At 44.0% G+C, this 11906-nt stretch overlaps 3 protein-coding genes across 8 annotated transcripts in view; all 3 read left to right on the top strand.

Annotated features, from left to right (window-relative positions):
- Positions 1-144: 144 nt before the first annotated feature.
- Positions 145-4850, top strand: tmem30aa (transmembrane protein 30Aa). Its single transcript, XM_040199128.2, has 8 exons — positions 145-380; positions 507-767; positions 1646-1765; positions 2271-2378; positions 2455-2542; positions 2666-2809; positions 2906-3112; positions 3756-4850. The coding sequence occupies exons 2-8, from the start codon at positions 519-521 to the stop codon at positions 3947-3949; spliced, it is 1110 nt and encodes a 369-aa protein (XP_040055062.2). The 5' UTR covers positions 145-380; positions 507-518; the 3' UTR covers positions 3950-4850.
- Positions 4851-4902: 52 nt separating this feature from the next.
- LOC120832672 (cytochrome c oxidase subunit 7A2, mitochondrial-like) lies at positions 4903-6914 on the top strand. 3 transcript variants are annotated; one of them, XM_040199135.2, is made up of 4 exons: positions 4903-5092; positions 5827-5916; positions 6501-6585; positions 6679-6914. In XM_040199135.2, exons 1-4 carry the CDS (start codon positions 5075-5077, stop codon positions 6735-6737), a joined length of 252 nt encoding a protein of 83 aa, XP_040055069.2. In that variant the 5' UTR covers positions 4903-5074; the 3' UTR covers positions 6738-6914. The 3 variants fall into 3 exon arrangements, with proteins under 3 accessions (XP_040055069.2, XP_040055067.2, XP_077945628.1); XM_040199133.2 differs by having other exon boundaries at positions 4928-5092; positions 5812-5916; XM_078089502.1 differs by lacking the exon at positions 4903-5092 and having other exon boundaries at positions 5806-5916.
- Positions 6915-7464: 550 nt separating this feature from the next.
- The window catches only part of col12a1a (collagen, type XII, alpha 1a), a 47826-nt gene continuing 43384 nt past the window's right edge, over positions 7465-11906 (top strand). For all 4 annotated transcript variants that reach the window (XM_040199116.2, XM_078089500.1, XM_040199115.2 and 1 more), the window contains exons 1-2: positions 7465-7810; positions 8830-8935. In XM_040199116.2, the coding sequence (XP_040055050.2) occupies positions 8866-8935 (70 nt within the window). In that variant the 5' untranslated portion in view covers positions 7465-7810; positions 8830-8865. The remainder of the gene's footprint in view (positions 7811-8829; positions 8936-11906) is intronic.

Here is an 11906-nt window from a genome sequence, read left to right as displayed (position 1 = left end):
TAAATTCTTTGGCATAACAAGTCGGGATGTTATCTTGCTAATAGATTATAGATTTCCAAAGTTGCAATTCAATTTTAAAACACAGACTTTCACATTTGCATCTAATATTTTGAGTGACGCCGAGTGCGAAAAGTGGTCGGTGGTAGCTTCCTTTGTCAGGACGGCAGGTTCCGGTCACTTTTCGCACTCGGCCCTCCTGGATATTTTTGCACAACACACTACTGTTTTGAAAGGGGCGTCCTTGTTGTCTGCAGTGACGTAACAGCCACGTCTCATCGTCCTATTGGCTTGAACGCTTCCGGCTTCTTCTTCTAGGATGAGATTAACGGGACGTGCAACATATACGTTGCAATGAGTACAATATCTGGATTAGACTGGCGGTAAATTCCCCTCTTAAAACAGGTTTACCCTTTGCCTTAACGTGTGGCCTCGTGTTTACCGCGTGGCATTGCGATCGAGGAACTACCAATAACTTCTAATTCCCAGTCGATTGTTTCGCCCCGAAGCGGATTGCAGCCATGATGGCGTCGAGCTACAACGCGAAAGAGGAGGACGGACACCACCCGGGCGCGTCGAATAACGGCGGCCCCGGGGTTGTGAAGAGTAAGAAGCCGGACAACACCGCCTTCAAACAGCAGAGACTACCGGCCTGGCAGCCCATCCTGACGGCGGGCACCGTGCTGCCGGCTTTCTTCGTCATCGGGCTCATCTTCATCCCCATCGGCATCGGCCTGTACGTCACTTCCAACAACATCAAAGAGTACGAGGTACAGCGGCTCACTTCTAACGGTTACCGGTGCTCGTTACAGTACAGTCTCGGTTGGTTAGCTAGGAGCTACGTTAGCTTTAAAGTCACCCAGCGAGCATTTTTCCGTTTAAAAGACGTCCGTCTGAAACAGACGTTGAAAACGTCTGAAACAGACGTTTCAACAGACGTTTCAACAGACGTTGAAAACGTCTGTTTCAGGAATCTGGAATCAGGAAACCTTTATTGCCATAATATGTCAGACGTACAAGGAATTTGACTGGGAAGTTGGTGCGTAACAGTAGACAGTACGACAATGGACGGCTATGGGTTAGTTTAACATTAAAGAATAAAGTTAAAGTTAAAACATATTGAAAAATAAGGTGCACTAGCGAACAGGAAATGAAAAAAATGACGTGTGCATGTGTGTATGAAAGAAAGTGGTAGACGTTTTTCAGGCTTCCTTCCGTTACTCTGTGCCGATCTATGTTAATTATTTTAGAGGTAGCAAAGCCTTTTCAACGTCTACATTTAGATGTCAAGAAAACTTTTGAACCAGTTTTAAACGTCTTTTTCAACGGTAAAATGCTCGCGGTGACATCAGGTCAAGCTAATGCAACAGCATTGAAATCAATGGAATTCTGAAATGTTCATCTGCGGGGAAACTATTGTGAAAAGTGTTTGGGGAACTTGTGGCTCTCTAGTATTTTGGCCACACTAGATATTCCTCCAAAAAACATCCTAATCGGCACCTCTTTATACAAATCTTACAAATGGAATGTTGTGTTTATCCAATGGAATAAAGGGGCTTCTCTGTGGATCTGGATGTTAAACAGTCCAAAACGGTATGTGTTGATTTTGGGTCACTTTAATATGTAACTTTGTGTTCTTTCTTTTCAGATTGATTACACGGGTGCAGACCCTGGCGATGAATGCTACAACTGTTCCCAGAACTTCACCTGGAACAGCACGACACCGTGTGTGTGCTCCGTGCCCTTCACCTTGACGCAGCCATTTGAGGTGAACACCGGCCCGCAGCAGGCGGACCGCCATGCATAATACATGCCCTCGGCTTCAAAGCTGATGGTGAAATAAAAAGATGGAAGCTCCTCTCCTGACACTGAGTGTCCATTAGGATCTATTTTAAATCGCAGCCCTGGTCGTTTTACAGACGTTATTATCATCGATCACGTGGTCTGAAATTGGGCAGGCGGGCTTGCAGCAGCTTTGTATTGATTACTTCTAAAAGCTCTTGTCTTTTCAGTTTCCAGTTAAGACAAACCAGCCGCGCTAAGGATAGCTTAGATTTCAGTCATGATTTAGCATGTTTGAAAAACCTAAAAAGAAATTTAGTAAATGCGCTTCGATGATTTATCTCATCATTTATTATTCTATATGTGAAATAAGAAGAAGTAGTAGCAGCTTGGTTCTGTGTGTGCCGGGCCGATGATCACCACCTGGGTCAAGTACGTTCAATCTTTTACTGATACTCTTTATCAATAATCCGATCTCTCTCCTCCTGCAGAGCAACGTCTTTATGTACTACGGCTTATCCAACTTCTACCAGAACCACAGACGTTATGTGAAGTCCAGGGACGATAGCCAGCTGAATGGCGACAGCTCTGCTTTAATGGTACGATGTAGTGTTGTACCATTTCAATGTCAGTAAGTGCCCTTCGCATCCTTTTAATACAGCTGGCTTTTTACAGAACCCCAGCAAGGAATGCGAACCGTACCGCACTAGTGGAGCACAGCCCATCGCTCCCTGCGGCGCCATAGCGAACAGCCTTTTTAACGGTGAGTATGAGACGATACACAACTTCACCATTTTTCTCCAGATGTAGAGGTTCCATCGGAACGGTTTACTACTTATTAGCTGCTCTTACTCGATGGAAACCTTATTTAATATGTTTGTTTCAGATACTCTGGAGCTGTATTACATTGATTCCAACGGCACCAGGAATGCAGTTCCTTTGGTCAAGAAGGGGATCGCGTGGTGGACGGACAAGCACGTTAAGTTCAGGAACCCTGGTGGAAACGACAACCTTACTGTAGCTTTCCAAGGTATTTAAATCAAACTGTTTTTGGACCCGTAAACACATGGGGGGGTTCTTCAGACTAACTTGTATTTTTTTTTGGGGGGGTCTTGTTCTTTCTCAGGCACATCTAAGCCGGTGAACTGGAGGAAGCCGGTGTTTGAGATGGACACAGATCCCGAGAACAACGGCTTCATCAACGAGGACTTCATCGTTTGGATGCGCACAGCTGCGTTGCCCACCTTTCGCAAGCTCTATCGTATCATCCAGAAGAAGTCCAGCAGCACCCCCACCCTAGCCAGCGGCAACTACGTCTTGAACATCACTTACAGTATCCTTTTGAATTTGGGCCGGACGTCCCACTGTACAATCAAGACTACAACTACCCTGTGGGGGTGGCTGATATCACTTTTATTGCCCTACATAATGCTTGACGGGGTAAGAGGGTTGTGCATATTTACCCGTATCGTTGGTTATCTTAAATCACATAGTTGTTAAGTAAAATCCACAAATTCTTAATCTGGCAAACACCTAAAGAACAAGTAAATATTTGAAACAAATACACTTCAGCTCGGGTTGCAGTCGACACTGGGCTGAAGCCAGTTTTGTGTCCGACCTTTTTATGAAGCAACCCAGTAATCTGAACTAAGTATAAGTGGCTCATTTGATATCAGTACATGTTTTAGGGTAGAGGGGGATCTGGGTTTTACTCAACTAGTTTTCCAGGTATCTCATACTTACAGAAGCTGGAATACTATCTAGTTATACTAAAACTAGTGTAAAGCTACTGAGGTAAACTAGCAATTGTTGCGCTTCCATGAATGGATATTTTATTTACTTTGGTGGAATCACACAGGGATATGTTTATTAGCGTTTCACAAAATGAATGGTTCTGTGCAAGCCGGGATTTAAAAGCCAAAACTTCCCATCGTTTTCTTTGTTGTTGTTTTTTCCTTTAACCGTGTGATCACCAGATTACCCCGTGCGCAGCTTTGATGGTCGCAAGCGGATGATCCTGAGCACCATCTCCTGGATGGGAGGCAAGAACCCTTTCCTTGGCATCGCCTACATCACCGTGGGCTCCATCTGCTTCTTCCTGGGTGTGGTCCTGCTCATCATCCACCATAAATACGACACCCGCAACAACAGTGCAGATATCCCGGGCTAATCTGTCCGTGTAGCACAATTTCCTGTCTGCATGCATGGTTGACCCTGAAGGCGGTCTGTTCTGCGCTGCTTGTTGACTTTAGTGTGAATACACTGGTTTCTGTTTATTGTTGTCCGAAGAGTCTCATCAAAAGCTGTGATTTTGGGCAACTAATGCAAAGAATGATGCTTGCGTCTGTGTCTCTGTACATATAGCTTTGAATCAGCTGCTGGGAATGTAATTTTCCTGTGTTCAAAGAAATGTATTTATCTTTTTATCTAAATCATATCAAAGTACCTTGATTTATTTTAGCAGTGCTTTGTGAAATGGATCCTTTTACTGAAGGATGTATGCATTTCTAATGCAGCTTTTGTCCATAACATGTACTGTAATATGTCCTGCTGACGAATGTACCATTATATTTTATTGACATACCTCTGGCTTTGCGATTACCTTGAATATAGGATGGTAAAACCATTGCTCGTGTGACGCTGGCCACGGCGAGCACGGCTATCGCTGATACCGAGCATGAAGTATGTAACTCATAGGATACAAGTAGCACCACGGTTGTGGCTATTTACCCTCTGCAGCGACTGGCTGTATACAGATGCTGAACCGGTCCTTAGGTTTACTTTTGAAGTCATAATCTGATGCTTGTTGATGAAACGCCATCGCCTCAGGCAGATAAGAGCACAAACGTGGTTTTGTTTTTACAGAGTGTTCGATCATCTTGTGTTCTTCAATGTTGACCAAATGATATGCACTTCAGTGTCCCATTTGTTTGCCCCACCACCCCTCAATTAGACTGCATCCTGTTATATAATTACATTCTTCATTAAATCCAATTCACCTGTTTTAATTTGAAATGTATAGTTTTTTTTATAAGGTTTGTAGGGCCCAATTAAACAACCTGTTGAATGTATTGTTGTGATTTAATTGCGGATCACATTTACGTGTTATTTTTTAAAAGCTTGTCATCGATACTAATATGATTACTATGATTTTATTATCATAGTAATTATAAGAATGTCCCTCGACCGGATGTAACCTGTCCACCAAGGCATTGTGGGAAGTCGTCCTGTCCCTTTGTCCTTGTGCTGCTCCTTCTCCTCTCAGCTGCACACACAACGCAACAACTGCGCCAAAATGTTCAGACAACTCGTGGTAAGACGGCTCGCATGTTCCGCAAACACATTCCGCTTATTACGGCGTAAATGTTTGCGAGGTTTATTCCAGATGAAGAGTAACGGCACTAACGGTAAAACGAGCTCGACTCGTTTCACTAACTTTGCTTTCTTAACCTAAAGCTAGATGGTAAAAGCGTGTCGCAATTAGACAAACGCGTATTTCATTTAGGAATTCTACGTAATTAGCAATGCCCTTATTGACACCGGGCCGATCGTTACGTCATCGCTTAAGTAACAGGTCGAGCGCTCGAGCGAGTGAGCTGGACGCTTGTGACGTCACGCGCGAGGTCCGATTCCGGTGTTCACCTGTAAACAGGTGCTTCCATTTGCTCGTTTCAACCAAACGAAAGTCCCGTGACCGTCTACGAATTATAATTTTCACTAAGTACTTTAATCAGCGTTGACAGCAGAGGTGAGCTCTCTTCATGCACGTGTTCCTTCCGAACAGCTGCAACGCAAGAGGTCAACCAGCAGGCGTCGCCATTGTTTCCATTCGAAGGTTTTAAAAGGATCAACCTTCCAGCTCGGGTGGTCAACGTGCTGTACAAATGTGCAACTTCACTCATCACTCGTTGAAGTCAGCTTGCTGGACTGTCGTACAAGCGTTTGCCAATTTAGTGTCAAAATAATTACACAGCATTGTCCTGTTTCAATGTCCTCGTTCAACTGTGTGAACTGCTAAATCCTCCCATGAAGTGTTTGTACCAACAGGGACTTCGGCAGCTTTCCAGCCGCACCGTTACCAGCAGTGCCAGCAGACCGATGGAGAACTCTGTGAAGCAAAAACAAAAACTCTTTCAGGTAGCGTTTGACCCTTTTATTGAGGACGAAACCTGGGAAAATAAATGTAGGAAACGTTTAGTTTTTTATTCTCTGAAATGTACAATGTTTCTTTTGGACTTGAGATTTAAAAGCCACATATGTCATTTTTTTAAAATTGAGACAAATGAGAGATATTTTGATGCTGACAATGTTAGTCTACTTTATTCCCAGGTTCTGGAGACTGAATCTTTTATTTCCCTTTTGTAGCCTGACAGATGAGTATTAGTGGATTCTTTCCTCCCTACAATGTCAAATCAACCTTCGGCTGTCGCTGGGGCCAAACTGATGCTGCTTGCAGGCTTCTAATTAAATATTCATTGCAAGATCAACGTTCCAGTGCGGCAGGCTTTGCTGAGTCCTACTTGCCTTCTGAATCTCAGAGCGAGCGCTGTTTGATTGCGTAGTGTTCTGTACCCCGCCCCCTGGTTGTTGTGGTCAACCAAAGCTGAGCTCCTCCAAAAACGTCCCGCCGTAGAACAGAGACAAGCAAAAATAAGCATTAGCACATTCTTTAAGTAGAGATGTTTATTTTGAATAACTTCACGCCTTCATTCTCTGAACAGGAGGATAACGGTCTACCCGTCCATCTTAAAGGCGGCACGAGGGACGCTCTGCTCTACAGAGCCACAATGACTCTCACTGTGTTCGGTACGTAAGCGTCGGCCTGACATTTGAAAGCACGTTTCGATGCTCCTGTCGTGTCTCCGTCCCACCTGTGACACTGGTCTGCTGTCTTCACAGGGGCTGCGTTTGTAGTGTATGAGCTCTTCAGTGCAGCAATGCCCAGGAAGCCACACTGAGGGGGGATGGACTTCTTAATTTATCTGATGCAACAATCATCGCATCATGACCGTAATTTATAAACTCTGTCCAGAATTTTATCCTGGGAGTCCGATGAATCACGATATGTTTCATGTTTGAAATGTATTTGTAAAAAATAACGAGCTGCAAATAATAATAAACGTTTTTTAAACTTACAGGAGTTAGTTATTCACACATGATCCAAGCAAAGCAGAGAACAGCTGTGTGTGTCTGTGTGTGTGTCTGTGTGTGTGTGTGTGTGTGTGTGTAATTTATATATTTTTAATTAGCCTACATTGGATTTCCTCCACCAATCACCTAAATCTAGTGCAGCTCTTTGGTTTGAACACCAGAGGGCGCCATAAACCCGCCAGTCAGAAGCGCTCCATTTGGGGCAAGGAGTAGCCCGGTAAGTTGTTCCCAAAATACCAAAACAATGGAATACTCTTGTAAAAACATTGGGCTGACACCTTTAAGCTTCTTTAATCACATTGAACGCCCTGTGAGAAATATCCACCCTAACAAACCAAACCAACACCCAAGAGGTTTCCTTTTAATAAAAAAATAAATAAAAAAAAATTCACTTTTATTTACGTCTACATGTGAGTAAATAAATGTGCTGTGAGGAAACACTTCCCGCACCAGCCTCGTTTGTCCAGCTGTCACCCCCGCAGTGACGTCACATTGGCGCTGGAAACTCATTAAATCGCCAGACCAAAGGAATGCAGGAAAAAGAGAGTAGCTTCCAGCAGTGGGTCGCTCTTAGCGGGGGGGCGGGGGGGCATTACGCATCGAGTGGAGGTTTCGTAAGATGCCCTTATCCCGGTAAACTGAGGGTTGGGATCTGCCCCCCCTTTATTAAGTAGCCGATGGTGGAAAGATTCTTCCCACTTGGAAAGAGGCTTTTCCTGGTAGGACATCTGCTGCTGGAGCTTCAGTAGCCGAGCAGAGGAGAGAGAGGGGTCCAGCCGCAGCTCCTGAACTTCTCACTTCACTTTGCAGAAGCGAGGCTACAGACGAGGCTCTGCACATTTGCTCCGTGCGGCTTTTATTTTGGTGGGGGGTCAAATAGGTGAGTGGAAGAAGTGTTTACATTTTTTTTAATGCAATAATGTTATTTACAAATAGATGAAGATAACAGAGAATAGCGTCATTTTTGTTCTAGTTTTGCGCTTTCTGTGCGTACAGTAATTCGACTTCTGTACTTTGTCAAAATCCATTTACATAATTAACACACCTTTTTGAAACTTTCTTTTGTGACGTTTTTTAAGAGTTCACCCTCAATCCGATCGAGTTAAATTGAGTTAGAATGCAATCGCAGACCTTCCTTTTTAAAGGTGATGGTTTAACCAGAGTCAATGGCAGGCAGATGCATCCATTGTTCTCCATGTGTAGTTTGAATCAGATGATGTCCAACTGTGTGTCAAGGGGCCAACAGTCATTTCGGCCCCCGTGGCTGCAGTTTTCGTGCTCGTGCACCAGGCGGGGCGAGCAGCCTGCAGGGACGATTCCAGTGGTTCACTGGAAGCAGTTGAGACTAACAGTGTGAGAGAGGTTTTCTTACCCTGTGGGATCAACTCACTGCTGTTCAATAACTCCTCACGATAACGAGGGGAGCGCAAGTCAAAGCCGTTGACTTCCATCAACTGAATCCAACCCGGTCACAGATAAATGGATCTATTCCAACACAAGGACAGGAGTTAGTTACGTGCCTACAGGCGATATATATACCATTTAAGGCGTTGCATTTTCAAATGATGCTTATCAAAGAGAAACGCGAACATGTGTTAAGATGTGTCCCGTGTGATTACCCACAGTAAGTGTTGCCCTCAGGGAGCGTGAATCTACTGGAAGCAGCGAGGTGTGGCGTTTGTTGTGCAATGCAGTCTAAATGGATCTCGCCGTGTGTCAAAAATGAAGAGTAATGATTAAATGATTCGAGCTCTGAAAAAGGCCCGTGGTTCCACCGCGTACACGTCTCGCGTACACAAAGTCCTTTGGGTTGAGGTCGAACCCTCCTGGATCTTCACGCCGCACCAACGGATCTGTGTCACGTGCGGCATAAAGACATTTTTCTCTCGTCACCCTCAGACTGATTGATGATCTGCTGACCCGTCACGTCCAAACATGAAGCTCGGGCTGTCGCTGGCCACGGCGGCCTTCCTCGCTGCCCTGCTGTGCTCCACAGACGCTCAAGGTAATTCAAAGCGCTTCACATGAGTCCACTCACACACACACACACACACACACTCTCTCCCCCTCTGGCTCCCCCTCCTACCTCCCTCTTCCCTTCTTTCATCTTTATAACTCAACGGGTTCCCTGGGTTACAGGGATCAGTCTTTCACTTGAATGTCAGAGAATCAATCAAATGGACACTGAACTCTTTCTATTGATGACCTGAATAAAGTTATCCTTGTGTTATGTGTATGCTATTTGTCTGTGTGCCTTTTGGACTACTCGTCATGCTTTTTATTCCTCGTTGTTGTCGGAATTATCTGTCATGTCAGGAATCATTACTGGCTTTGATGTCAAATCTAAATACTTTTCATTTACTTGTATTGAGTCTGTAATTTAGATCCCTTTAAGGCAATATTTGGGGCAATTTTATCATTCAGACGCTGGTGATGTCAACCGGAAACAAGCGCACTACTAAGTTTATTTCATTTCTAATCAAAAGGCAGTAAACAGCAGGGCACAGAGTAAAAAAAAGTAATTTCATGGCTAAATGTTTCCCCTTATAAATGTTTATGCCAAACTGTTTCCCTTTTATGATAGCAAGCCTCTGCACTTTTTCAAAGAAAAAATGTAAGATTTCCAAGCTAATTAGGCACCGAGATGCTACATTGCATACGTTAAACGTGTCACGCTGAGGTTATAGTAGGATTGTGTTAAATCTGCTGCTGTGGTTGTGGAAGAAAAATAAATAATGAAATGACATGTGCAACTACAGGGAGTTTGATCCGCATTCAACATTTAAGACCTGTTTAACTCGCTTAATGTAAATGAATCAGTTGAAAGTCAGATAACTGGAAGTATCAAAGGACATAGTGTGTACTTTAAAATCGTGGTTGAGTGCCGTACCTCAATAGCTGCTACATGTCACGGACCGTTAACAATCTGTCAGCAGTTTTGACAGAAAATGACTCAAAGTAATTTCATATGCCAACATTTCCATCCAACATACTGGCAAATATGGAAATATGCTATGGAAGCCCGCACATTTTTTCCTTTTGAAAGCTTTCTGGCTGCGTGAGAGGAGTCTAACGTCTACTCTCACGTATCTCCGCCAAACGGAACGGAAAGATGAAACGCGAGAATAGCAAAATAATCCCCAGACAGCACAAAGAAAAAAAAGAGCCCTTCTGGGGCTTCTTTGCGGGCACTTTTTGCACAAAACGCTGAGTTGCAATACATATGGAAAGTTCGCTGTAATGTTTAATGTCAGCACATGTTGTGGAATTACTTTGGCATCTGTCCTGCCTCTTTGGGAGGATGGGTGTTCTTTCCTCCTCTTCTTGGGCTCCCCTCCTGGAAGTAGCTGCAGGGGCAGGACGGCTGGCTGGCTCAGGCTGTTTAACGGAACCGCAGCCAGACTCTGGCCACTGGGAGCACGAGGTGTCCTCTGTTACCAAACACAATGTCCGAATAACATTTCCGAGATTTGACATGTGACATAACCCCCTTTTGTTCCTTCAGTATATTTTAAAAGCAGGAGGACAGATGGTAACGTCTCCTCCACAAACAAACCAAAGTCAATCCATGATGAAAGAAATGTAATGCAAATCCACCATCCATCGCGACTTCCACACACACACACATACACACACACACACTTTGCCCTATTGCCCTAACCATTCGCTGTTGAAGATGAGTACTCGCGGAGAAATCAGGTGCAGCGCGGCCCACCGGGGCTCCTTGAGTTGATAAGTCAGGTTGGTGATCCTCCAATCCCAGTTCTTGATCATTTGGTGGGCTCCTGTTTGTCATCTGCCTGTGCATTCGGTGTGTCCCGAGATGTGGCGTCCCCCCCCTCAAAGGGTATTTTACAATGATATTCCGGCCTCCCATGGAACTCACCCTACCTTACAGCAAGCATGAACCCAGATGGCGACGCCTCACAGGCGAGAGCATGCTCTCTTATCTCACATGGTCTCCTGCATGGTAACGCTGCCGCCGTGAGGGAAGTAGCAGTGAGGAACGAGCTCTGCAAATGAGTGCAGACGACATCATGGCCATTAACTAACAATTAACATAATCCATCCTGTCCTCTATACTGTCTCTCAGTGTCACTATGGTGTTTTTTGTTGTTAAAACACTCACTTCCTGCACAATGCTGCACATTTTTGATGAATTGCATGAAACGAGGATTTGAAAAATAGAATGAGATAATTATGAGTGAGAACTAACCATAGTATATTTTTTAAATTGACAGTGTGTAACTTGGTTAATACAACGTGAATCTGCATGTAAAGACTATATAGCAGCACGCCTTCACTAATCAACTCTACTGGGGGGCCTAGAAGCTGTAAAATGGAATATCATTTTAAAATATGTTTGTCATCTCTTTGTGTGTCTGTGGTCCCAACTGTAACTGTACATGGAAACTACCGTCCAGTTAGTCAAAGTTGTTGATCCAAACAACTTTCTCATGTACATGATGCATGATGCTGGGATCACGTTAGCTCAATGTTAAAGGCGTTGGGCCTTGTCGTATCATGTAATATGTTTTCCTGAATGTATTTATTATTAGTATTGTTATTATTATCATGGGCCTTTTTGAGTAAGCCTAGAGTTATTTTGTTCTCTCGTGCCTTCTCACGCATTATGCTGCCAATGAAAAAGTACACAAGGGTCTCCGGGGACGCATTGTGTATTCTTTTTAAAAGGTTTGCAATGGATGTGTGCCACTCACTCGTCTAGAAAGTTCAAACCAAATAAACACTTTTCGTCTTTGAAATATGTTTATATACAATGTGTATATAACATATGGTGTTCAATTCTGTCAAGAGTTACGTCAACAACTATACGGCAACCTTGATTCCATTGTATAATCAGTGACTGGTGTTTCAGTAATGCTGAGATCGACTCCGTGGTAAAGGCCGCTGTGTGCGTCTGTGTTGTCGGGGCATGCGTTGTAATGACTGCACTCAGCATGTGTTGGATGGTT

The sequence above is a fragment of the Gasterosteus aculeatus genome, chromosome 15 (assembly GCF_964276395.1).
Source record: "Gasterosteus aculeatus chromosome 15, fGasAcu3.hap1.1, whole genome shotgun sequence".
NCBI classification, from domain to species: Eukaryota; Metazoa; Chordata; class Actinopteri; order Perciformes; family Gasterosteidae; genus Gasterosteus; species Gasterosteus aculeatus.
Note: the sequence above shows the minus strand (reverse complement) of the source record. Positions and strands in the feature narration are given on the sequence as shown.